The 27,790-nt window shown below is 43.4% G+C and overlaps 1 protein-coding gene across 1 annotated transcript; it reads left to right on the forward strand.

The window, feature by feature from the left end:
• The first annotated feature begins 4,704 nt into the window (after positions 1–4,704).
• Positions 4,705–26,898, forward strand: IRS4 (insulin receptor substrate 4). The gene is made up of 2 exons (XM_064713319.1): positions 4,705–8,429; positions 24,507–26,898. Exons 1-2 carry the CDS (start codon positions 4,949–4,951, stop codon positions 24,509–24,511), a joined length of 3,486 nt encoding a protein of 1,161 aa, XP_064569389.1. The 5' UTR covers positions 4,705–4,948; the 3' UTR covers positions 24,512–26,898.
• Positions 26,899–27,790: the final 892 nt, after the last annotated feature.

A 27,790-nucleotide genomic window follows, 5' to 3' on the forward strand; every position in this document is an offset into this window, starting at 1 on the left:
GAATCTTATTTCAGCCCAGCAAGGAAGGCCTGGATGAGAGAAATAAGACCACATGTAGCTCATGCTGGGCAATGCATGTGTAGAGGACTCTCAGAGCACAGTGGACTCTACACAAACGTAAGGATGAAGGAAGCCCTCAGGCTGGCTTTACAATTTTATATAACCCTTGATACCAAAATGTGCGAGGTTCTTTGTCATGAACAGATTTTATCTTTAAAACCACTCTTTTGAGAAAGGAAGGAATTCTTATTTCCATTGAATAACCAAGGGATTGAAACAAGGTAGAAGGAGAGATTTTCTCATGGAAGTAGGGCAAGCCTGCTGCAAACTGAAGTGACAACTTAGCACTCCCTATCTGTACCTTAAACCTGGCTGTTACTCTCCTCTGGATCTTGGTTGAGAAATGGCACAATAGTTTCATTTTCTTATTCCACTGACATACAGTGGACAGGGACACTTCCCCATCTGCAGAATGACCCGTGCCAACTGGTAATTTAAAACCACTGCTCTCTTTGATTTTGTGAGCTAACTTTGCCTCTTGTAAAAATCACTGTATGCCCTGCTGTGAGAGCAGAACTGCTAAGAAGTTAATGAGAGCAGGCTACTCTGGAGATGGAAAGGTAAAATGAGGGAAAAATTTGGGCCATAAATACATATTATGAACAATTACTTTAATTTCTTTTGCACAAATGTATAGAAACATATGATTAGTGAAAATGTAACATATACAATTGAAAACTGTGACTCTTACCTTGCACTTAACATTCTTTGGTTGCTAAATACTTCTGGGATATTTTTATTCTAAATTTCTACAGAGGTATTTTCTCCAGTTCCTTTTCTTTTATGAACATGTCACAAGCAGGACTGAGCCAGGATTGTGTTTTACTACTCAACAAAACTGATTTCCTTTCTGTTTTTTATTGGGTAATTACTCCTGTAGATGTAACTGAGGATGGGCATAAGACAGGCTGGTGTAACTAGAATAAATGAGCAATAAATCATGCAATATCACATGCAAAACCATTTACTTCTTATAGCTTAACTAAATTAATAATATCACTCCTTGTGGAATTTCAGAGATCCCTGCAGGAACCCATTCCTTGTTCCTCAGTACTTCAGCCACAGATGACATATTTGGCCCTCCAAACAATATGACTGCCAATAGCTTAATTGCTTTATATTGCACACATTATAGCCACTTGTGGAAACTGTAGTGAAAGAAATGGTTTCAAATTTTTGGCCTTTGACAGTGCCTGCTTCATGCAGACAGTTGGTAGGGTAGAAAGAGCAAATACATGAAACACAAAGCAAACATACCTCCAGCTCTAAGAGCTACAGGTTCTTCAAGTCTGGTGAAGATCAAGAGATGCGTGGAGGGGATCTTGATTTCTCTTTAGTTTCTGAAAGACAATGCACCCACAGGTAGGGAAATATTTCATACACAGGCTGTTGGTTTCTGTAAGCAAAAGTGAAGAATATAAAGCTGATTCTATATAAAAAGTGGGGCACTGACTTTACAAAGTGAACTATGGCTATGTGCCAGACAAGCAGCCAGAGAAATGGTAAGAAAGAAACCTACAGAAGTTTGTGAAAGTTATAATAATTTGTAACAAAAAAGATAGTAAAATTATATCCAATTCCACAGCCAGACAATTATATCAGTAATGGAAGGGTACAATACACTAACAGGTATACTTAAATGTTTTGTATAAGCTACAAAAATAAAAAACCATTACTACAGGAAACCAGTAATTTTGATTCTACAACTGCACAAAAGACTCTAAACAATATATATTCAAAGAGAAAGAAAACAAATAGTTGTTCTTTCTACTAATGAAAGTTGAGAAGGAGTATGCAAATTATAGATTAGCTTGTACTTTCGGTAAGTACTTTTTAGTAGTCACATAGGAAAACACGAACAAATTAAGTTTTCAGGAATGCTAAGCACTCCTTTTAAGCCAGAGAGAACCTAGTGGAAAACTCCATTTCTAATAATTCTGTTTCTGCAGGTCCCTGTGGGTCTGATCACAGGTGACCACCACCCCAAAATTCTGCATGACTTCATTATGCATAGGTGGCTTTCTCAACTCCATAGCAGAAGCACTGAAGTGCAATGTACAAGCAAAGGACTTTAAAAGAGACCAGAAACAGTGATACATTTCTTCTTACAGGGACAGATTATTCATAGTTACTGTCTAGCAAGCCCAGAGGTTGATGACTTAAAAAAAAAAAAACAAAAAAAAGAACCCAAGCCCTTTATTTCAAAAGTTTTCCTTTCTTCTTCCCATGTCTATCCTTCAGCAACCAGCCCAATTAAGCATGCAATGAACAAAGTTCATCTTGCTGTATACATTTAAAACCACTTTAAATTTTCATGTAAAAGTACAGAATGAAACCAAAACAATTATGGAAATCTCAGCCTCACCCAACTGATGGACCAGGTAGAAAAGAATGAAAAATAAAAGGAATTCATCTTCAGAAACCAGTTTAATTCTACCAAGGGCTATTGTATATATAATGCAATATAATTGTATAGTTAATTCATTACACCATTAACTAATGGGGAGTTTAGTTGTGTATTTTTGTGCCAACATGTCTGAATTGCTTTAAAAACTATATTTAATCTCAGTTTTCTAGTGTTAATAATTCTCATTTTGGGAATAAATAAATTTCTGTAGTTACAACCTATTTACTGTACTGCCATAACACTTAGGACCACTAATCATGTACAGGAATATATTATGTTAGATGATGTAAAAACATAAACCAAAAGAGTGCAGCTTCAACACTGTGAGCGGGCAGTGAATAGAGAATTATGAAAAGAAAAAGAGACATGAACAATCAATATGGCAAGTACAAGGCTTGGCATGTCAGCTTTCAAATTGAGTTACTGGACTTCAAAAAATATCTTTTCCCACACCTGAAAGGGAGAATGAAAGAAAACATAGAGCTATTTATCCCAAAACAAAACAAGTGGGTGATGGAAGCTGGTGTCAGGAATTGTTGAGAGTTGTCATCTCATAATGAATCATAGGGGAGGGAGTCCAAGAATGACCTTGAAAGCAGATCAAGACAGAAAGTAAAGAGACATGTGGTCAAAATTACTGGCTAGGGAAATTATCTTTGCTGTTGTATTACAGGAAAAGGATTATTTTTACACTTGACATGACTGGTACACAAATACCAGTCTCCTAACTCAAAACGTACCTTTGGCAGGGACGCTTTTATTAGGAGCGAGAAGGCACCAGGAACAGCATCCGTGGCCAACACCCTGCCCTGCCCTGCAGTTTACGCACCCCACACCACGGCACAGGAACACGGCTCGGGTTCAGGGCTGTCACCGACCCGCCGTGTGCTCTGCCCACAACCTGGACAGTGTCTTGTGTCAGGACATTGGTGAGCGGGCAAAAGGAGGAGTCAATTACCAGAGGAAAAAAGTGTTGGGCAAGTGGGGAGAGGACTGGAAGTGGCTCCCCGCCCTCCAACGTTGCCTCTGAAACGGTGGGGCAGCCGTACATGTAATAACATCCAGTGCTGTATTTTATCAATGCAATTAATCTAAAGAGAGAGGAGATTTTTACGTCACAGAAATACCCATTAACGTGAAACAGAATGATTTTGCTCTTCGCATTTTGACGTAAACCCTAGAATTATGTCAGTGGCTTAGTCGGATCCCACAGGCAATGATCGCACAGCGGTCACAGGAGTAACGCGGATTGTCACCCACTGCGACTGGCGGCGGGCGATCCCGCACCGAGACAAGGGTGACACAGCAGCGATTCGAAAATAAACAATCCACTGCACGTCACCAACACCGCGCTGCCTCTGCCAGCGCAGGAAGCGGGGCACGAGGGGGCTGTGAGGGCTCTGAGGGTGCTGTGGGGGCTTGTGAGGATCCTGAGGAGGCTATGAGACAATCTGTGAGGGCTTTGAGGGGGGGCTGTAAGAGTCTTTGACGTTTTTGAGGGGCTGTGTGGGGGCTATGACAGAGTCTGTGGGTATTGTGAGTGAGTTCTAGAGGCAGAGCCCCGGGGTCGGACATGGCGCCCTGAGGGGAGTCACGCGCAGCCCCTCACACCACCCGCCTTCACACCGGCCGCTCGCGCTGGCGAGTTGTTTACTTCCTCTGCGGCGCGAGCTCCGCCCCCAACCCCCCCACGCGCCCTCCCCCCTGGCCAATGGCAGCCGCCGCCAGCTCCGCGCGCTAGGGGCGAGCCCCGCCCCGAAGGAACGGGGCGAAGGCAACGTCAGCCGGTAGTGTTCGTCAGCCGGGGCTTTGCGCTGATTAGGCAAACGGCCTGCCCATCTTCTCAGTGCCCCTCCTTCCCCCCTACTCTCGCCGCCGAATACACAGCTCCCCCGCCTTGCCTCCCCCGTCTGTGTGTGTGAGGCGCGGATTGGCTGTCGGACCGACCGCTCAACACTCCTGCCAATCACGGTCGGCCCCGCCTCTTTCCCCAGCACAGGAAACACCCCTGCAGATCGCGGCCAGCCCGGGGCGGCCGCCGCCTCCCATTGGCCCGCTGTGTTGTCCGTCCTTTATAGCCCCGCCTCCCCGGACAGGGCGCAGCGAAGCCCGCCTCTCCTCCTTGCGCCGCCCGCTGATTGGCTTGCTGCCGAAGGACTGCCGTTTCCTATTGGCTCTGCCACTGCCACTCTGGCGCGCGGCCCGGTCGGCTCGCCGCTGCCCCCTCGCCCCGCGCGCCGGGCGCCCCGCCCGCCGCCGCCCCGCCCTCCGCGGAGTCACGTGATGTTTTCGCCGCGGTGCCGCCGCCGCCGCCCGTGAGTGCGAGTGGCCGGAGCGACCGGGGGGAGCGCGGACCGGGCTGGGGGCGCAGGAGGCACCGCCCGCTTCCCATGCACGGGGCGCTTCTCCGGTGAGCGCGGATTCCCGCTGCCCGCCCTGTGCCGCGTCCCCGGCGGCACCGGACCCTGCGTGGCCCCTAAGATGGCGAGCGGGATGAATGGCCCGGCCGGCGGCGGCGGCGGTGGCGGCGGCAGCGAGGAGGAGCCGGGCGCCCGGCACACGGGAGGCGGAGCCGCGCCCCAGCAGGAGCCCGGCGTGCTCGGCGCGGCGGCGGGCGAGGGGGAGCCGGCGGCGGGCGAGGGCGGGCGCTGCCCGTCCCCTCAGCCGCACCACCTGCTGCTGCTGCTGCGGCGCTCGCCCAGCGCCTCGCTGTGCCCGGCGCCCGAGGCCGCCCCCGCGCCCGGCCGGGCCGTTCCCTCGGCGGGCCGCGGCGGGCAGCCCCCCCCGGCGGGCCGCGGCGCCGGCGAGGACGTGAGGAAATGCGGGTACCTGCGGAAGCAGAAGCACGGCCACAAGCGTTACTTCGTCCTGCGGGCCGAGAGCCACCTGGCCCCCGCCCGCCTGGAGTACTATGACAGCGAGAAGAAGTTCAAGAGCAGCCTGCGGGCGGCGGGGGCCGGCGGGGCGGCCGCGCTGTGCTGCCCCCCGCCCAAGCGGGTCATCCCCCTGTACCAGTGCTTCACCGTGAGCCGCCGCGCCGACGCTAAGCACAAGCACATCATCGCCCTGTACACCAAGGACGAGTACTTCGCCATGCTGGCCGAGAACGAAGCCGAGCAGGAGGCCTGGTACCAGGCCATCAGCGAGCTCATGAATCAGAGCAAGAGGGGCTTCCTGGAGCAGGAGGACCATGCCGATCAGCAGGTGGATGAGGATGATGAGCACTACGGGGCCACCCTGAGGCCTGGCACCGTGTTCAAGGAGGTGTGGCAGGTCAACGTGAAGCCCAAAGGCTTGGGACAAACGAAAAACCTCACTGGAGTGTACAGGTTGTGCCTCTCCAGCAAGGCCATCCACCTTGTCAAGCTGAACTCGGAGGTGCCCTCTGTTCACTTGCAGCTTATGAACATTCGCCGCTGTGGACACTCAGAGAACTTCTTCTTCATTGAAGTGGGCAGATCTGCCTCTATTGGGCCTGGGGAGCTCTGGATGCAAGTGGATGACTCGGTTGTTGCCCAAAATATGCACGAGACTTTTCTGGATACGATGAAAGCTCTAAAGGCCTTTGCAGAGTTCAGGCCCCGAAGCAAGAGCCAGTCTTCTGGTGGTGGCAGCGGTACCAATCCCATATCCTTCATCACCACCAGAAGGCACTTGGGCAACCTACCCCCCAGCCAGACAGGCTTGCAGAGAAGATCTAGAACTGAGAGCGTTGCTGGAGGCACTCCTCCTACCACCAAAAGCAACAACTCCTATCGCTTCAGAACTTCCAGTGAAGGAGAGGGAACCATGACTAGACCTTTTAGGTCAGTGACTGGGAGCCTGATACACCTGAATACTGCAAGGATGAATTTGGGCCGGCAAGAAGGGAGCGGAAGGTACGTGAGAGCCGCTTTCAGCTCATCTTACCACACCAGGTCTGCTTCGCTGCCTGTTTCTCATTTTCCCTCTACCACAAGTCCCATCAGTGTTTCTTCCAGCAGTGGCCATGGTTCTGCTTCGGACATGCTGACCAGGCCTTCTAGCTCATCTGTTTGTGGTTCCCCAAGTGATGGGGGATTCATCTCCTCTGATGAGTATGGCTCCAGCCCTGGAGATTTCAGGTACTTTAGGGTGAGGAGTAATACACCAGATTCCCTGGGAAACACACCGCCTATCAGAGAGGAGAACTGTCTGAGTGAGTACATGTCCATGAATAAGCAGCAGGGAGATGATGGCTCAAGAGATGATTATATGGAGGCTGAGAAATGCTTCAGGAAAAGAGCTTACTCTCTAACAAAGCCAAATTCTGTGGCAGTGCAGCAGAAGACAACGCAAACTACAGCTTTGTTGGATGAAGATTCTGCAGGAAATCATGGACGATTACTTTACTCTGAAACACCAAAATTGAAAGATAACCATGAATTGGAGTACAGTGACACTAACCTTGATTCCATGTGTAACCAAAGCAGGAGTAAAGCCAGGGATGATGGGTACATGCCAATGATGCCAGGAGTCGCATCTTCTCTATCCAGCACCAGCGATTATTTGCCAATGACTCCTAAAAGCATGTCTGTTCCAAAACAGATTAACAATTCCTGGTCACCATCTCAGGTCGACTCCCGAGGCTATATGATGATGTTTCCAAAGGGCAGCTCTTCACCTGTACGAAGTCCTTTGACTGGATTTGCTTCTAAAGGAAGTAATGAGAAGATTGTAAACAACGAGTACATGGATATGTCACCTGGCAATTCAGTTCCAAAGCACCCCGGTGATTCAAATTACATTCATACTGCTTCTGTTTCCAAAGGCTTTAGTTCATATTTTTCTTTGCCCCGAAGCTTTAAGGCGTTATCAGGACAAAATGGTGACCACAGTGAATATGTTCCAATGTCTTCACCTGGAAAACTCTTGTATGGTGCACCAGAAAACGTAAAGGGGGTCAGCAGTGAGACTCTGGCTAATGGCATCTCTAAATTGCCGACGTTGAAGGGTTCTGATGAAGGACTTGGGCAGAGCAGGGCTGCCAGGCCCACACGTCTGCCCCTCGGCACGAGAGGGAGTAACACCATCCCCAGGATGTACGATCGCACAGTCCCACCCGAGCCAGCCAGCCCTGGTGAATACATCAATATCGATTTTAATGAGAAGGCGAGTAACACGCCCTATTCCTTATCTGCAGAAGGATCTCCATCATCTCTGGGCTCCAGCAGTGACCACAGGCAGTCACCGCTCTCTGATTACATGAGTGTTGACTTGGATGTGCAGTCACCGAAAGCAGCGAAGGAACTGTCGAACTCTCTGACAGATATTTCAATTTATGCAAGCTCCAGTATTCCTAGAAACCAACCAAACCCTGACTATGCCAGGCTTTCATTTGGTGCTGCATGTGTTAGCACGGCAAGTAACAGGACTGATGACTACACTGAGATGACGTTCAACATGGCAGCCACACCACCAAGGCCATTTGCCACTGAATCTGACAGTGCTGGAAAGATGGGCAGTCCTTCTTCCATCGTTAATAGACTCTGCATTGTTGATCGATATGCTGGTAGCAGTAGCTTCTCTGTCCCTAGCTCTGACCCTCCTATAGGACCGAAAGTGATTCGAGCTGACCCTCAAGGCAGGAGGAGACACAGTTCTGAGACGTTCTCTTCTGCTGGGACTGTGACCACCTCAGCCTCTTTCTTTACTGACAGTAGCAAAAGACACAGCTCTGCCTCATTCGACAACGTTTGGTTGAAACCGGATGAAAACATTTCTGATGGTCAGGAAAACAAAATGTCCAGGGATACCTCAACTGGATTTCAGAATGGCTTAAACTACATTGCTCTGAATTTACGTGATGACCCTCTAAGCTGTGAGGCGAGTACTACAGCGCCAGCTTGCCATCTCCAAAATGGTACTTCAGGTTTGGACAGTGGAGCTTATGTAAGCATAGATTTCAGCAGATCAGATGGGCTGAAGTGTAACGCGAGAAAAGGTTTGTAACTTTAAAAGCACTTCCCTTTCATGCTTGCTTAACCATAGGAATTAGATTGTCTGCTTAGTGCTGTCTTCAGAGTGGGGTAAATGCTTTTTATAATCTCCTGTGTTATTCTAGTACAACCAGTTTTGTTGTAGTGCAGCATCTGAACCGCTGAACAGCAGTGAGAGGGGATGTGGTCCTTGGCCTAAAGCATTTATGTGTCTCTTCTAGGCAGTCAGGGGTGTTACCAAACTGTCGTCTGCCTTTTTTTTTTTTCCCCTTTAATTAATTTTGCTAGCATAAGCATTAATGGTATTTCATGTTGTGAATTCTTGTCCTGAGGTTATAGTAGCTCTTTTCTTCGCTTCTGTTTTGCTGTTTTTCCCTTCTTGGAACTAGATGACTCTTCATTTTTTTCCTGAACTGAAATTTTTGTTATTTAAGACCTCAAAATGGCTAAATTTGGTTTAGACCCCTAAATTGGAGGCTTAAATATATTTAATGTTTCTTTTTAATGTAGTTGAAATACATATTACAGCTTTTTTTATGTGCAAATCTGCTCAGATTTATTTAGCTGAATATTATGTAAACAGAACTCAGTTTTTTCCCTTGAAGGTTTGGTGGCTGCTCTTGAGCTTTGGTCCCCACAGCATGTTTGTATTCTCTGGAGAAGGCTGAGAGCTTGGCTGACCAGTGTGGAGGGGGGCTCAGGCAGCTCATGGCCTTCACATTCACCAGCTGGGGCTCAGCTGAGCTGTCACCTTTCCCTGGGATGTGCCTTTTGTGCAGCAGGTGAGGGATGCCTGTGGCTGAGGAAGAGCAGGCTCTGAGCAGTGGCTTCAAGGTCTGGGACCTGCTGGGGGAGGCTGCTGCCTTTCAGGCTCTCAGTGTCTGGCCCAGCGGTAAGGTAACGCAGTTTGAAGTGGCCATAAACATAAAGGTGTTGCAGGTGGGGAGGAAGAGTATGGGGAGGAGGAGGAACGCTCCTGTTGATGTGATAAGCTCTCACGGTGGGAGCAAAGCCAGTCATTAGTGGTGTCACTGCATGTCCCCCGGCTGAGCAGCCGTGTCTGTGAGTGCTGGGCTGGAACTCTGCAGGAACAGTCATGGCTTTGGTGCCAGTGACCCACTGAACTCCTTACAGTCATGCACTCTCTGGTAGAAAACCATTCTTGTTGGAAATGATGCTTTCCCCTCTTTGCAAATGTGCATATAGTCAGTAATTGTTGGATACCAGGAGGAAATATTTAATCATGGTTGGACATTGATACTGGTCTACTCTGTCCACAGATAAAGCAGTAAGGGGGCAGGCTGCTGCTGACTTTTACATTTTTAATATTTTTAGTTACAATCTTGAACGCTGAAAGGATTTTTTTTTTCTAGTTTTGATTTAAAACTAAGTTTCTAAAGGTAGGAGGTATTGCAGGAGCTTAAAATTATGTAGCTTTTACTAGTGGAAAGTAGAAGCCTGACTCAGCTCGCATGCCATTCAGAGTCTGGCAGCACTGCTTGGGGCTGCTCAGAAATGTGTGGTTTGCCTTAGTGGTTTTTTTTCCTCTGCTTTGTTTTGTTGGTTGGAATCAAATTTAGAAGACGTTGAAAGTTGCCAGTCCAAGAAGTGCTTTCTTCCAAAGTCAGTCTTTCAGCACTTCAAAGATTTGTCTGCTAAATCTGCAGTCAGAGGCACACTGATTGCTGCAGCTAATTTGTGTTTGTTTTTTCATGTTTTTTTTAAAGCACCTCCAAAACCAGCAGAATTTTAAACTTGTTCTTATTCCCCTTATATGACTAAAATCTGTATTATAAAGTATTTTTTTACATTATTAGGATGAAAAAAGAACGAATATATTTTCCTTTTAGCTATATTGTAAATATTACATTGAAAAATATTTTACAAGAGATACTGTGTTTAGAAATTGTGTTTATGGTAAGCATTTTGCTTACTGTTTCTTGCAGCAAAGTATCTGCAGCCCTGTACTTGGGGATTTTTCCTTCCCTATTACAAGTTGCAGAGGAGTGAGAGGCATAACAGCTGCTGGCTTTTGTTGGGAATTGAAGTTTTCTGGAAATGAAATGCATTAAAAGGAGGCAGAAACAGTTCTGTGCAAAAAGCATGGGCTTTGCCAGGAAATCAAGCATCCTTATGGTCCTAATGAGAAACACAAAATTATACAAGGCCTAACAGTTTTTTATGAAGGCAGTGTAAAATATTTCTGGTGTATAGCAGGAGGGTAGATGGGGTGTGGACACTTATCACTTGTAGGGGCTCATGAAGGGGTGAAACAGATTTTGGAATAGTCCAGGTTAAAAGCAGCTTACCAGACTTGAATTTAGTTCTGCAAATTGGTGGTGTATGTCTGTTTCTCAGGAGTGACTTAAAACTCTTGATTATAAGGAAAGCTGTTTATTTTCACATATGAAATCATGTCTCTGAGCTAGAGCAAGCACAGTTTTAGGAGTCTCTATTCTTTAAACAGCTTATTGGTTTCTATGGTAATAAAGCTTTTATTTTAATATTTAAGAAGTTTTCTGTAATCCAGAAAAACATTTTCAGATTCCAATAAGTAGTGAAAATAAAACTTCGGTCTTAAACCTCGTCTCCTGAAGAGATGTAGTATGCCTTTAGGTAATTTATATTTTTAATACTTATATTTTTAAAACTTAGCAGAACTGTGTGCTGTTTTTCTTACTGCATCTCACTTTTTCAGTCTCTCTGCCTGAAAAAGTGCTCTGTAGGTAAATCCATTCTTAAGGAAAATATTTAGCAGATGTATTTACCCTTGACTTCCTAGAAGGGAGCTATCCCATCTGTATTAAATTCTGACAGGTAGAGAACTTCATCTCTTCTCCCTGAACTACATTTTTATTGGAAGGAAAACACTTCCCAGCTTTGGACTGTTTGCTTTTTGTTTTTGTTTGCTTAAGTGGCATATTGTGTTCTGTGACTCAGCTATGTTCTCCAAGCTGCCGAGGGTGGGGGAGTGACTTCCAATGCATCACTGCTCCCTCATTGTAATTCCCAAACTACTTTTGGTTCAGGTTCACTGATGTGAATCAAACTTTTTGTTTTCCCCTTCTCCATTCATGACATGTATGGAGGAGGGGGAGAGCACAAACGTGGAATGGTAACTAGGCCTGACTTGTTATTAAACTTTTTTTAGGGGCTTAGGCAAAGCTGACCTCAGGTTTTAGTTGATAATGATAATAAGAATATAAGATACTGATTTTCAATGCTTGCAGTTTAAGGAGGTCATTAGCAAAACAATTTCATCATGAAATTGTTACACAATATTGAAGCAAGTGGTTTGCAGTTTTGATTACATGAATCTGAGTCATGACATTTTGTGCTAGGAGTACAGAACACTAAAGCTACTTCAAACAGGGCTTAGCTAATGTATACCTTGTTATTGGACCTTGTAGAAACTAAGCAGGATAATGAGAATGGGCAGTAATAAAATACGTAATGAGTCCTGTATAATACAAGTTTCTTCAGTCTTAATTAGAAATATGATACCTTCAAAGATACCCTGGACTCTAAAACCAGCTGTTTAGAGTAAATGTAATGTTCAGCTTAATAGCAGCTCAGCTATTTTACACCCACTCTTCAATCTTATCTGCTACTCTGTGGTGCTTACCTGATATTCTAGCACTATGCTGTTATTTAAGATGTTCTGTGAAGTGCAGGATTATAACATAATTGTTCCTCACCTTTTTAATCTCTCCTGTTCCAGACTGGGTGAGAGTGCTGTGTATACTTTAGGAAGCTAAAAGGAAGAAAAACAACAACAGCTGTAATGCAGAACTTATGTTTCAAATTGTCCAAATCCTTCCTGATAACTTGCATATTTCAAATGCAAAATCTGGAAGAATATAAGGAACAGTATATACTTTAAGAAATTCAGAAGCTGAAAGTTTTAGCTATTACTAATATAGTAAATTACAGTTTATGGGATATGAAGCAAATAACCACTCCTTTTGGGTTTCTAAGTAGTGGTTTTAAAGTTTGTTTCAAACTGAGGCTCTTCTGTATTGGCAGAATACTTAAGGCAGGGGCCCATTTAAAAATAATTTGAAGAACTCTACTGCAGCACATCCAAATGCTGCTGTGTATCCTACATCTTTGAAGTAGTGCTGGGATAATAATTCTTAAAAAAACCCAAACAACTCAAACCATTTTAATCTTGCTGTAACAGATGCCACTTTAATAATATTGGGTAACTTGCAGCTATGCTTAAAAATACCCTGAGTAATTTTTTCTTGAGTAGTATGTGAGCTGCTGAAGGCAGAACAGATTTTTGCCATGTTGCGTGGGAGTGAGTTAATTATGACATATTTGACCAAGAATCAGTTCAGTTTTACTGGTACTTTGGTGAGAAAGTCTGAGACAAGAATGTTCCCTTACCACTGAAAGAGAATGCTTACTTGGAATCAGTGTTGAAATACTTCTGGAAAGCAGCTTTCCAGACTTCAGATCCATATTGCAGCTGATGGTGACGTTTGTCTTTTTGGAAGTCTAAAACCTTTCCCTTGTAGCTGTCTAGTAGGTGAAAGCATTGGCTGCAGGATGCAGGGAGGTCTGGGAGTAATCCACCATGGGTTCAGAGTGCTTTTTGTGGTTGTTTTTGGGTTTGTTTTGGTTTTTATTTTAAAGTCTTCTGTTGAAATCTTAAATGCATTATTACCTTTTCACTCTTCCCTCTACAGCTTCACATTTTCCCCTCCTGCCTTGGTGTCTGAGGGCCCCTTGTTCCCCTGTTGCTGGGGCAGCAGGTTGGAGCTGCAGAGGGTGGGCAGCGCTTTCCAGAGGCTGTGTTCCAGCATGTGATTACTGGGCTGGTTTGTCACTAGGTATTTCTTTGGGGTTTTTGTATGTCCAGTGGTATGTTAGCAGTAGGTAGAGTTTGGGTTTGCTTTTCTCTGCATATGGTCTTTTTTTTATGAAAGGATCTTTAATACATTTTCGTCATTTTGATTGCTCGGGGGAGGATTTATACCTTGAGGTTTTGGGTGGTACTAAAAAGAGCTTATAGTGCTGTGTTGTACCTTGGTGTGTGTGTGCTCTGTTTGTGGGTCTGTGGTGCTCCCAAAACCATGCTGAATTCTGTTGATTGCACTAACAAGTTTGTTTTTCTGAGCTGAAGAAGGAAACAAACTCCAGAGTTCTATTTTAGCTACTGTTGTGATCAAATGTGGCATTCTTCAGCTCAAAGGAAAATGGAGTGATAAAACTGGAAGGCAGGTGTGAGAGAGTCAAACTCTGGAGCCTGAGGATGTACTGTTACTGCTGTTTTCTCTTAAAAATGGCTTGTTGTCTTACAACACAACCTTAAATGGTGTGCAGTGACTTGGCTGGAGAGCTGCTTGATGGTCCACCCTGAAAATTTGCTCTTTACCTTTTTTCAGTTTACGTTTTAAATATTCTCAACAATTCTATGAGAATACAAGTTGCACAAGTTGCACTGTTGTCTTGCAGGTTTAGGCAGTGACAAGGGAAAAATGGAGAAGTGTGTTCCAGTTTTAATCAAGCCCTGCAACTCTGTGAAGGTCACTCAAGCTTAGGGATGGGTTATGATTTACTTGAGAGGCAGAGCTGTGATCAGGAAGGGATTTCTGACATACTTGAGGGCAGTGGGAAGACAAAGGTAAATGAGCCTGACTCATCAAAGGCATTTCAGAGGTGTTCCTGAGTATCTTATCTAAATGATCTTGAACATATTTAAGTGTTTGGATTTGTGGAGATTTTGCTTCAGGTGTAGCATTACCCCAGGAGCAACAAGGTTAGTAGACTTAGCAAGAATTTTCTGCCCTCTTCAAGTCATGAGCTGTATCTTAAGGGCCAGAGGTTGCTTTTGCTTGTTTCCAGACATTATTTTTCTGTTGATTTAGATCTATGGTTGGATGCAAACCATTGAGACTGCACCTGTGTGTATACATGTGTTTTGTGTGCCAGTGACTCGTGAGTTAAGTGTGAGGTCTAATCTTTTTTATTCTTCCAAGAAGAGAGGGTTTTTTAAAGAAGTGGCTTATACTGAAATTACTATAGTTCAGATTTGGCTGTAATTCCAAGGTAAAGATCCAATTTAATGTGATTCAAGGAAACTGAAAACTTTAATAAATTTCTACTAAAGGTAAATAGGGGTTGTATTCACTGCATAGTATATGTATGTTATGAACTTCTATAAATACCTAACTGAATTATTATTTAGGGCATAAATAGATAAGAATAGTACTTCCTTTTTGCTAGGGTATGAAAGGCTGATAAATATGCTGCCTACTTGGAGGATGGCTCCTTTTTTATTAGAACAGAATTTTGCAGAAAGATGGAGAATATTAAAATGCCTTTTTTTTTCTTCTGAAAATTGTAGGAAGTAATATTAAAAGGGCTGCAAAAAACCTATTCAAATTGGTTTCTGAATTTATTGAGGCACTGTTGAGGGATACTCTCTTTCCACAGGGAATAGTGTGATTCTGTTCCTGTACTCATGCTGACCCAGTTTGCTTTTTTGTTTAGGTTCTTGCTGACCAGATGAATTAACCATGTAACTTTTTTTTCCTGCTGGATAGCCTGAACCTGAAGGATTTTTTTGGGAACTAGTGCTTCTTGTTACCCAGATCTCTTAGGCTAGCAGGAGTTTGGGAAGTTCTTAGTGACAGTGAAGCAGATGTTGTATCATGGATAATATGTCCTGATTGCATTCCAGCCCAAGCAGAGCTTTTCTTGTGGGCTGTGGGATAGGTCATTTGTATGAAACCCCTGTTCAGGCTATTGACAGGTGCTGGCATTTCTGTGTCCTGTATGGAATTATTTTGAATCTTTAGTTATCTGTTAGAACAATTTGTAAGCTCTTTGCTTTTCCAGTAGTACATTGCTCCGTAACAACATTTGTTTTTTGTTTAAAATTTTGTGTGAAATGCTTTGGGAGGCCTTTTTTGTCTATATTTCACTGTGTGATTTTTTTTGGGTGGGTGGGATTTGTATTTAGGTGTTTGTAGAACAAGATATTTTTAAATTGCAGATTGTGGTGAACAGGAAATCAGTTAGAAATGAGCTGAAAAAACGAACAGATTTGATCTTGAGGTCACTCAGACATTATTACAGCAGTGTGTTAATGAAAGCATGTAGCTCCAGACAGTATCTCTACTTGTTGTGGAACCTGAACAGGTAGACAGGATGGAGGTCCCCATATGGTGCCACAAATGTAAATGTGTTGGTCCCTCTCCTAAGGAGCTTACAATTTAAAGATGAAACTAAAGAGATGGATGAAACCTAATGTGCTGGGGTGGAGAGGAAGATAGAGATCAAGGCTGCTGCCATTGGCAGAGTCCAGATAAGAGCCTGGAAGAGATAAAAGGCTGCTGAGAGTGGCTGTAGGAGAGGAAGCTGGTGTAGGCACTTGGAAGGGTATGCACATGGCAGGGAGCAAGGGAAGGCAGTGTTGTAATGGTTTAAATGACTTGAAAAGGATGAGGTGAATGTCAGAACACTGGCCAGGATATTAATCTTGGTAAGAGGAATGTGGGCCAACATGTATCTCTGAGTTAGGAACACGTCCCAGTGTTTACTTCTCCCTTTTAGATGTAGAATGTGATTTTTTTCCCTGTTTTTATTTATTTTTCCCTTCTGTAAGTTAATTTTCCTGCAGACCTGTGGCTGGTAGATTTGGTGTGAGCAGGTATGCATACCAGAACACAGGATCACCCAGTGCAGCATCCCTGGGCAGATAATGTGGTGTCTGGGGACTGGGGCCTCTGTTCTTGGGGAGACTTTGCTCCAGAAGCAGCCAAGCTGGTGGAACTGCCTTGCCATTACTACTGGCTTGTTCTTGGGGTGTTTTTAGGTGGCATCTCTGAGTTTAGGCAGTCTTCTATTCTAGCATTGGAGAGAAGGCACAGTGGGGCTTGGAAGATAGTCACCTTTAGGATTTATAACCAATGTCCCAGAGCATTTGGAGCCCATCTCTAGGTCTGCATGGGACCTGCTCATTGCTGCTGGGTGCTGTCAGCTGCAGGAATGACACCTGGGGAGGCTCGAGTGCAGCACAGTCACTTTCACTGCAGAAAGTGACTTTATTTCTGTGTCTGTAGATCAGGTTGAACCAACGCTGCAGTGGTTTGGGGTAAATCTGGAAGTGGTGGCAGCATCAAGGCTTGATTCACTGTTGAGGGTATGAGTGATTGAAGTATTAATGTTGCCGTGTTCCACAAGGCAGACCCTAAACAAGAGTTGGACACTGTTGATTAAATGTTGTCTGTGTTAGAGTCAGTTTAACTCTGTCCTTGTCAGCTCCCAAACTGCTCCTGGAAGCTGAAGGTCCAATCCTTGGCTCTTGGGCATGTCCTGAGGTTTGAGAAGATGTTGCTTCACACAGGCAGTCCAATCTGAGCCTTTCTTTTCCACTCCTGTGTGAGTCAGGCTTTGGGGTGTCCTAATATTAATGGAGAGTCAATAATGTAGAAATTAGCAAATGTAAAAAATTGATGCGTGCCACTGCTGTGTGTGATAGAGAGTGACTGATAGCAAAGATCTATTTATTTTTCTATGCTGGCACACATGAGCCTGCACAGGTGTGTGACTGTGTAGGTATTTGGCTGTGTAGTAACTTTTGTCTTTGACAATCATTTATGGCACTAGAGGTGAAAGAAAAAGGTGGTGCTGAATGCTTGCAGGTGTTGAGGTCTGAAGTGGTTGAGAAGAGGAAAGGGATGAATTACAACAGGTGAAACTCATGTAGAAAGGAAGTTTTGGGAAAGGTGGTTTGGAAGGTGGGGAGCTGTTTCATTAGTCATGAGTGACCCTGCCCTTTCTCTTGCTTGTGTTCCTAAGAGCAGTTTGGCTCACTCCAGCCCCAGACCTGTGCCTGCAAGCAGACACTGCCCAGCAGAGGAAGAGCAGGGCAGGTGTGTATAATGTGTGTATAATACCTCCCACAAACACACACCCAAGCCTCTGATTTACTTTTTTTTTTTTTTCCCAGCTTGGGGGATTTCTTGGGCCCAATGAAGTTTGTCTGTTTTATAATTCAAGTCTGTTTCATAATTCTTTAATCCAAGTACTTTTCCAGTCTCTCTCTGATCCTGTGTAACCTTGTATCCACAGCAGCCCCCAATCCATCAGGACATGCTGCCTGCAGTCCTCTGCTCATTTTGGACCCTGCTCTGCACCAGCTTAGTTTGGCAGCCCCTGGTTGAAGGGAGAGATAACAAATCTTATCTTTTTTCTCCAGGCCACTTAGGATTGTGTAGATGCTGTGCCCTCTGTGCCTTAGGCTTGTCCAGAGTGTTGTACCACATGCAGTGTGGACCTGTGCTGTAATCTGGGCTTTTAAAATTGCCTGTTATGTTCTCTGCAGGCTGAAGGGTTCTTGTTAGCAGTCTGTTCCTCACTGGGAAGTGTCACACCTTGCAGGAGTTTTCTCTGCACTACTGAAAGTTCCCAATATTCCAAGTCCTTTCTGGGTGCAGGAGGCAGGGCTGTGTGCACAGAGGTGTTTGCTGTGGCTGGTTTCTCTCCTGTTTGTTTCCAGACAGTTCATAATGCCCACTTTGCAGCAAGAGCACAGACAGGAAATATTCCTCTCTATTGGCACTCAGAGCTCCTGACCTTTGTCACTGGAGCAGAGGGAATTGCAGCAGGTGGTATTCTCAGAAGCCACACAAACAACTTTGTTTTTTTTGGCTAAAATTTACCCGTATTTTCTGTGGTTCAGGTCAGGTGCAGTAACTCACACACTTGCTGAGAGAATGCTTTTTCAAAAGCAAAACCTTTTTTTTTTGATTCTTTTGCAACATGAAAATCTGAAGTTTTGAACAGTGTATTTTGAGGTGGAAAAGAGTAAATTTTTAGTGTTGTTGTGTTAGAAATTTAGTTTAAAACCTCCAAAAAAACTCAAAAAAATCTTCAACAACTTCTTGTCAGGCTCTCCAGTGCAATTTGAATTGGTATTAGACCTCTGCCAAAACTGCAGGCAAGTTTACTAATTCTAGGAATAGTATCAGCAGCAGAGATGACATTAGGGAGTGTGCATACAGCCTTCCTAGAAACAACCCTGCTGTTTATTCCAACAGGAAAAGAAGCCACTGTTGCAGGAGATAAGGCATTTCTGCTAAGTGAGGAGAAATTATCTGAAAGCATGGGAGAGGTTTTTAGCTTGTCAAATTGCTGAGCACTAATAGTAGCAAACCCATGTTTTGAATGAACAATTCTGGGATATTGTTACCAATTGCTGTGTTTAAGTAGTTTACCCAGTGAAAAGTGGGTCATGCAGCAGGGTTTTCTTTAACCAAATTCTGTGCTTTTGTTTTGCTTGTGGAAAGTCAGTAAAATGATAGGTTTGGCATATATTAGTTAGCTGATTTTGAGCATTATTAGTCTGTTGTTGGCTGGAAAAAGTACATGGAGTATGTGCTTGGTGGGCAGCAGGTAGCTGAAGAGCTTGCCAGATCAGGATGTCTGTGTGTCAGGGCCTTGTTTGGGTCACCCAGGCACTGTAACTCACATGTGAGGGATGCAGCAAGTGGGTCAGGTTTTGATTTGTATTTGTAGACTTGGTGTCTGCCAGGTGCAAATTAAGGAATTTGGCTTTTCTCAAGTAACTCTGCTTGCCTCTAGCAAGGTCTAAAGCTATGCCATTAAAATAAGAATTCCAAGAAATAGGATAATGGCATGGGATAGAAGCTGGATTTGGTAAAATTTGGAGCAAAAGAAAAATTTTCACTAATTTGTGAAGAAGTGTTTGGGCAAATGAGCCCTCCCTGGCCTGCCTGCCATGGGAGGGCTCCATGTGGAATTCACTGCTGTGCTCCTGCCCCAGCCTGGCTGCTGCACAAAATGCTTTTGGATGCCACATTGTGTCCTGAGGTTGTGCTGGGTTTAGTGCTTTCCTGAACAACAGGAATATTGTGTGGCTGTGTGCACAAAGTCTAGGGCTGCTCTGCTGCTTTTGATCTGCATAAATCAGATTAATTCTGATTTCCCCCTAACCTGAAGTTCAGGAAATGGAGAACTTCAGCAATGTTCTCCAGAAAGCATTAAGCTGTCTTAGTCTTTGACATGGAGATTTTAATAATTTAATTATCTTAAATTAATATCTTCTGTAAGCAAAGCTTTTATCCTTTTAGGAATCAATTGCAGAATTATGTCAGTAAAAGCCTTTCCTGTAAGAACAGGTATTATTTAGGATGGATTTCTTTGAGAGAATTAGGGTATGTCTGCTGTGTTCTCAGAACCTCTCCGTATGTTTCAAAGTGTCCTGGCTTGTATGGCCTTGATAATTCAGAGGAAATGAAGTGTAAATTCCGTATATTCTCATCTCATACATTTTCAAGTGGAACACACTGGGTTTGCATCTAATGAACTACAGCTGATTTATATCTCTGCCCCTAATTTTATAAAACTATGTGATTTTTTGCATAGAAAACTTGCAGAGTGCTTTCTCAGTGTGTTAATTTTAAATAGAACATCTTTCAGCAATGCTGCCACCCTGCTTTAAATATTTGCCCCTTAGTTTCTCTTCTGCCTTGTGATCTTTTTCCTCTGATTGTTCATCAGCAAAATTCAGACAGCTGCCTGTAGTTTTATAATCTGATCCCATCTTAAACTGATGAATTGAAATGGAATTGTGTAATGAAGAGAATGTTGCTTCAGTTTTCCAAACTCTGCTTCTGTATTTCGTGTGATGAACTTTGAAAATGTTTGGATACTGTCTAGACTTGGTTTCCATATTAAACATTGATAAGAAGTTGAGTTTGTATTATTGTCAATAGTCTGAAGCAGTAGAGCTCAATTTTGAATAAAGGCCGAAGCTTTTGTGCAAAATCTATTAATAGAGCTGAAGTTTGGATAGAAAACTCCAGTGTAGGGTGCAATGCAATGAAAACTACTTAGAGTAGTATATTTCTGGGCTGCCTTGAAAGGTTTTTTGCAGAGGTTTTTTTGCTGCTTTTTTGTTGCCATGATCAGTTATCAGATTTATATATTTCTTGACTGTAGATTTTCTTAGAAGAGCTTGTGACTGTCCAGGAACAGCTGTGTGTTTACACTGCAAGAGAAAGTTCTGTCTGATCTGGCTACCAAGCTTTACTTGGTGGCATTTGTGTTTGAGAACTTCAGGGGAATGCTGGGTTGCTCTGTGAGAATGTCCCTCTTGTCTCTGCTAGTTCACATCTCATAATTTGTTTATCTTATAGAAGAGTTTCTTCATCCCATTTTCTGTCAGCTTCCTTTACTGTTCAGTCAGTGCTGAGTTAAATCCATTCATATGGGATCTGGTATGAAGTGTTAATCTGGTTTTTATTGTTCATCAGCAATTCTCATATCTGTACTATTAACATAGGAAATTGATGTCTAAGGAGTCTTACATTGAGACTGAAATAAGATTATTCAGCTTCACAGAAGCACTGCTGTTTTCTTCAAGCACTGCATGGCCTCATTAGGTTTCCTTCACCAACTGGTTAATGAAAAGATGGAAGCAGTTCAGGTGTGGGAGAGAAGAACCATCAAGAAGCTTCATGTGCAAGTTCTTTTGCAAACTCTGAAAATGAGGCCCCGTGACCCAGCCCAGCTCCAGGGATGGGGGTTTGGGAATCCTGCCAGGGCTCTGCTCTGTGGCTGTGGCTGTCCAGCTGCCTTGGGCTGGGCTGCAGCCCCCACTGCTGTGCAGGGCATTTCTGGGGTGCTGAGGTTCCTGCTGGGTCACCTGTGGGCCTTGGGCTGCAGCACAGATGGACCCCTGAGGTGGCCCTTGGGAATGGTGGTGGCTGCAGCACTTTGTGGGAGGGATCTTGCAACACTTTGGTCTCCTCTTAGATTTCAGATGAAATATTTCTCTTTTATGTGGTCAAGTTTCACAAGTTGCTCTTAGCCTTTTCTGTCTGAGAAAAGATATATGATAAATGTTATATATATATATATATATATTATATATATATATATATATATATATATATATATATATATATATGTATATATATGTATATAATATATATATCTGCTTGATACTTTCATACCAGAAAAGTGCTGATGACTCAGGACACCAGCCAGCTGTACTGCTCTAACTGCAATATTGCAATTTCCAGCTTTAATAAGGGGATTAGAGAAGTGGTGACAACCAATAGCTCCATGTATGGAAGACTCAAGGCTTTATGGAATGACATCAGCTTGTAGGTGATTATGTGAAACTCGCTTATGTTTATTTACAGTTCACACGATTCTGTTTTACCTTAAAAACAGAGAAGAAACATGTTGAAGTGTAGTTTCTAATCATGGAGGCAGGAAATTAATGAGCTCTTGTTTAGGATGTGCAGAGTTTTGGGAAGAGGAGATGCTGCAGGGAGGTCCCAGGCTTTCTTCTGGTTTCTGATCAATTAATCTGTGCTGTTTGAGGTCCTGCCCAGAGTTACCTGATGCTCTTGCTTTAGAATTGGTTGCCATGCTGCTTCAGAGAATTAAATTTAGGATTTAAGCAGGCTTGGGGTTTTTTTGCTCATAAGCCCTTCCCCTTCCCCTCCAAATATCTTAAATGTAATTTGGCATTAGTTTATGAAAATTTTCAAAACACTTTAGGTGTAAATACTGAGTTCTGCCATATGGGATTGTCTGATTCCAGCAACTGGGCCTTTGCTCTTCAAAATGTTTTGGGGATGTGCTTGGAGAGATTAGAATAACTTGTCAAACAGCTTTCAGGTGTGTCTTGTGTGGAAGGCGTGGAGGAAAAATGTCCTGACAAAAGCAGAGACAGTTTTTGAAGTTCCTTTTATGTGAGCTTACAGGTCCACAGCAAGGAAAGGGTGGGGGGTTGCTGGTGAAGTTAATTTTTATTGAGTATAAGTTTAATATAGAAGCTTTAACTGTTTTAATGTTTGACTTGCATGCATCACTGAGGTGTGATTCATTGCAAGCTGTGGTGCATATTTTCATTCTTTGGTCTTACAACAAAACAATATTTTTCTGAAGAGGAAAATTATTTCAGAAATAATAGCTTCAGTTGGCTTTTGTGAAAACAAAACCATTGCTGACCACATCATGCTCTGTGTGTTCCAAGCAATAGCTTTTTGTAGTGATCTTATGATGTCTGTGAAATAACACAAATGGAAATTCTCAAGTTGTGGGTGTATTTTGGCTGTTTCTTCCTTTAATTGAGGAGAACTAAGTTGCTGTATTTTTGAAATGACTGAAATATTTAAAAAATGAAACACAGCAGCCTGGACCTTGGTGAGGGCTGTGTAGGATTAAAAGGGAGTTTCTCCTGAAGTGGAAGCACCCCTCTATACTTCCACACTGCTGCCAGCCCTGCCACTGCCTTTACCCCTCTGTCTCTGAGCCACAGGCAGCCCTTGCTGAGTGCTGGGATGGGGCAGGGCTGCTCAGCTGAGCTTTGGTCATTTTTCTATTTTTTTATCTTTCTTATTTCTTTCAGAGGGAGAGTACTTTTAGCTGGACAGAAGTCAGAATTTCTTTAGCACAGGGTGGAGTTTGTGTGTGCATACCTCATGATTGGTTTGTAAGTAACCATACAGGTTTGCATTAGTACACATAATGCTTGTTCTTTACATGGTCATCTTTTCTTTAGCATATCCTTGGAGTAGAGGCAAGGAAGAGCTATGAGATCTTCAGCAGTGAGATGTAGCTGATGTCCTTGTGACCCACCAGAAGAGCATGGGCAGGATTAAGCCCTGAGACCCCTTCCTCAGTTCCAGGGGTCTGTGCTGCCATTGCTGTGCTGTGTAATGATGTGTTCCCATATTGCAGCTCCCAGAACAGGGAGAGAGCTGGCACTGTGTGGCTTTGAGGGAAAAAGTAGTTGACATTTCTGTATCTGTTGTTTTCTTGAGCCTAAATCTCTTTCACTCGTCGTTTCTTAATGAGAGCAACTGGCTGTTTCCTTCTTCACTGTACTGCAGGGAAACATCCTGCAGGTAGGTACCTGCAGCCCTGAGAGAAGGTGGGCACAGACACCTGCCTGGCAGAGGACAGTGCCCTCAGTCTTGCCTGAGAGGACAGAAATGATGGAAGAGTCTCCAGTCTGTCTCAGCTGGGAGAGTGTGATTCACAGTAGCCCTCCAGACTGAAAATTGGTGTTCACGTTGGCTCAGCTGGGAGCGGAGGGGGTTTTGTAGAGAGCTGCAAAGTGACTTTCTATATGTTCCTCATTTGTGTTCATGTAACTGCAGAAAGCATTTGCATGCCCTTCATCACTTTGTCTCCCATGTCAGGAAACTCCTGAGTTGCTCTCACCTTGGCATGTGCATGGTTAATTGCAGGGCTGATGTTGTGCTTTGAGGGCAGGCTCCCTCTTGTTTTCGTTTGTGCCTCGTGGCCCATCTGTACCTTCCTGCAATACAAGAGTATTTTTTTTGCCCCTCATTTTAGCAAGCACTTGGACTTCTGGCTTTTCCAGTCAGTTTGGAGCCCCTGAAGAAGGGAGCTGGCTGTAGCTGTGTGCTTTTGTACTTGGGTGTTGCCTTTCAGTGAGACTTCCTTCAAAAAGGGACAAGTGTGCTGTGAGGTGTTTCTAATGAGAACTAAATAAAGCTTTTTCCTGAAAAGCCGAGGACAGGGCACGCACTGTCAGGACTTGCTGCTCCTTGCTTGGAGCAGGCACTGCAGGAGTGTTGGTGTTGCAGCTGTGCCCTGCTGGCAATGGAGTGTTGGCTGCAGGGTCTGTCACACCTGGTGAGGCACTGCTGGGGCTCTCTGTGCTGCACAGTCCTGGCAGGGCAGTGGGGAGTGCAGGGGGGCTCTGAGCCTTGGGCTGTCCCAGCTTGGGCTGTCCCAGCTTGGGCTGGCTGCTGCCCCAGTTCCTGTCCCATGTACACGTATCCCATGTACAGTGTCCCATGTACACGTGTCACTGTGGCTGCAGTGGCTCTCCAGTGCTTGTGTCAGGCTCCACTGTTCTTCCTTCCCTCAGGATCTCTGGAGGGTTGGCAGCTGGGAGTGTCCCCTCCCTCTGTGAAGGACCTGTGTTCTGCAATCAGCAGCTCTCACTCCTGCAGTGGATAAGCTCTATGTGTTCTCCTCCCTAGAAAACATTCTTTTCTGATATAACTTACATCTGAAATGTCACTGACTTTTTTTTCCCCCCTTCTTTCTAGACTGATTGCATTGCCATGGAAACCATTGTTGGAAGAGAAGACTTTTCTGCTGGTGACTCCAGAAACTGTGTGGTGCTTTTGGAAGCAAAGCTCAGCTCCAGCCGGCTACTTTCATTTCCACCAGCACGGACATAGACACACATCCTTCTCATTAGTTTTTTTCATAGACATCGGGCTCTCTACAATTGAATTAATTTGAATTGACGTTTTTTCATAGCTGTGCTTTGGTGATGGAATTTGGTCTTTCATGTCATATCTATTTGGGAGGCAGTGTGAATGCTAATAGGAGATCCCTGTATGTCCCTTTCTTCTTCCTGCCTCTCTTGTTAATTTTTAAAAAAAATTTATATTCTGAGAAGTCAAAGCTGGTTTCTGATTGTCTGTTTAACATGGGTTTTACTTCTCTGGTACATTAACAAGTGGTTAGCTTAAAACATGTATTGCTTAGAAATACTTTGGCAGTTCAGGATTTTTCCCGGTGACTGGGCAGAAGGAGGGAGGGAGAGGTGCACATTAGCTCAAGGGGTGAACCCGTGGGACTGGATGGATCTGAGGAAAAGAGACCTCTTCTGCCTTTTTTTCTTTTTTTTTTAAGGTTTTGCTTTTATGGTACAAGAGGTATTTCTTGAGCATAGGCTAGAGGCTTTTCAGTCAAGTGTCTGTCAGAGCTTAAACGGAAATTTTTTTTTTGCTCAGAATTTTGGTATGTACAAAGTAGGATTAATGGGCTGGTTGTCTTGTAGATTGTTTTTGTTCTTGTTTATAAATATGAATTGTGTAAAATGAGGTTTTTGTTCATGGATTCGAATGGAGAACTGCGGAGTCGTATCCAATGTTTGTGACTTCTGCATTAGACTTGTCAGCTGTAGCTTTTTAATGGGAAACCACCCTAATTGATCTTACTTTCAACCAAAGTCCCACTTTTAATTTGGGACTATTTTTGTTCTTTCTTTCTGGCATAATGGGGAAATAAAATAAAATGTTAGCTCATTGATTGTCTTTATCCCACTGACAGAAATGTGAACAATGACTATTTGACATTTTTTAGAATAAGCCCTGATTTTTCTACAATTTAAGTGCTTCACTCTTGTACTGAATTTTTTTTTGGTTGAAATGAGTTTAGCTTTTTAACACTGCTATGAACTTAAAAGAGCATGACACTAGTCATTGGTACATGCAATGGATTATAAAAGGCACTGACGATTGCTAAAGGGTTTCAGAGTGGTACACAAATCCTCATGCTGTACTGCACCACACAGCTGGGAATCCTCCACGTGTATATTGTACAACGGATGGGCCAGGCTGCCTCGCTCCAACAGCCAACCTTCACATTGCTGGTACAGTTTGTGTAACAAATCAGACACTGTCAGCTTGGATTGTTCAGTGACGTGTTCCCAGATCTGTTTCTCAGTAGTAATGAAATGTACATGTCACTAAAATACGAGGTGATTGTTGTGGGGTTTTTTTAGGAAACATGGTACCAATCAGTTTACACAGTGTCTAGTGACAGGAAAAACTGTTGCTACAGGGTTTAAAAGCACAGACCTGTTTTTGATTCTGAAAGAGAAGTTTCAGTTGGTACAATTACTTGCTGCTAAACATACAGGAATTAAAAACACGACCACTTTTACAGACCATGATACTGTCTTGCCATATAGCTGTTGGTTGGTCTCATAAATGAATAATGCAATACGTAGACAGCTTTTTATAAAGCTTTACATCTTTTCTAAGAAATCAAAATTTGGTGAAGATAGTTCTAAACATTTAATGTGAAAGGAAAAGGTTGTTTTGAAGAAATTTGTTACATACTTATTTCATATTAGAGTCCCTGAGGCTGCCATTGTACAATATACAGCACTGATTTAATACATGCTGAATAAATAAGTAAATGGGTAACCTCAAGTATAGTGGTACAAATACTAATAGGTACGGCATAATAAATATGCAATCTTTTTGAATCTCTTAGTTTACAGCAACTAATTTATTCAGTATTGTGCTGGAAGAACATTTTCAGATGATGTAAAACATATCACTATATATACTACCTTCCAGCTACCCGTTTATGCTGCTGTATAGTACGAAAATACCAATGATAGAACAATGTTTGTCCTGTAAATTTAATTTGATATTGGACAGTTATTGTCTGTACAAACTAAAACATATATGGTTGAAACTGTTCATTATATTTGCTATTTCTGCTCCACAGATCTGTTTTAAAGTTGGGCTGATTGATCTGGCTTTGTCTTCCATTGTAAATATTGTTCTGTTGTTTTCTTTGTAAAACACATCGCGTTTGCGGTTTTGGGAGACTGGCTTGAAGCTCTGTATAGTGTTTATATTTATCTGACTTGGCTTTCCATAGAGCTACTTGCAGTAAATACGTGTTCATGTAGCTCCGTGTCTGCGTTTTATTTTTAAACAAACTTTTGGTTTTTCTGTCAGACCTCCTGCTGCAGCTGCTTCTCCTGAAAGTGGTTTTGTCACCCTGGATCCCTGAAGATTTGGAGAGGTTTTAGCACTGGTTCAAGGTAGTGATTCCCCATCTCTCCAGTTTTCTTTGCCTTTTCACTTAGTTTAGAAGTTAAGATACAGAAAAACACCCAGAAGTTTTCTTTGCCCTGGATTCATACTGCCTGTAAACAATTATGCTTTGGAGTGAAAACAACAACAGCAAAATATATATATAAAATCAGTGACCAATACATCTTCTGTTTTAAATGTAGAAGGCATGAACAAAAAATTGCCACAAACTTTGTCCATGACTGGATAGGGAAATCTCATGATCAAAAAGTATTGGTCCTCAAAGAAATTTTCAGCAATACATTATCAAATAGAGGCCTGACTTTGGGGCAGGAGGCAACAGGTATGTTTTGGTGTTGTATCTTTTGCAGTGACATTTTGCTTTTAAAGATACACTAAATAGGTCTCAGTATGTGAAACCCAAACACAAATAGATAATCTCATCACTTCACGTAATGCACCCACCTGTAAAAACAACTGAAGTCAGAAAATACCAATAAAAGGTAGTGCCTTCAGATTCCTTACTGACATGAAGGAAATGGCAAATAATGTTCTACAGCAAGAGGCTTTTATCCATAGATGGGAATGTATATGATCTCCATAGATGTGGGTGATTACTGTGAAATATGTTGGATGAGACCTTTCTTTAAAATTCCCCAAATTAATTCTTACCCTGTTACTCAGAATAGTACATTGAAACAACTCCCTGGAAAGGTCAGCTTTGCTGTAAGAATTGGGTTTTCCTCAAATAAACCACTCTTTTC

Source organism: Zonotrichia leucophrys, chromosome 4A, assembly GCF_028769735.1.
Source record: "Zonotrichia leucophrys gambelii isolate GWCS_2022_RI chromosome 4A, RI_Zleu_2.0, whole genome shotgun sequence".
Lineage (NCBI taxonomy): Eukaryota > Metazoa > Chordata > Aves > Passeriformes > Passerellidae > Zonotrichia > Zonotrichia leucophrys.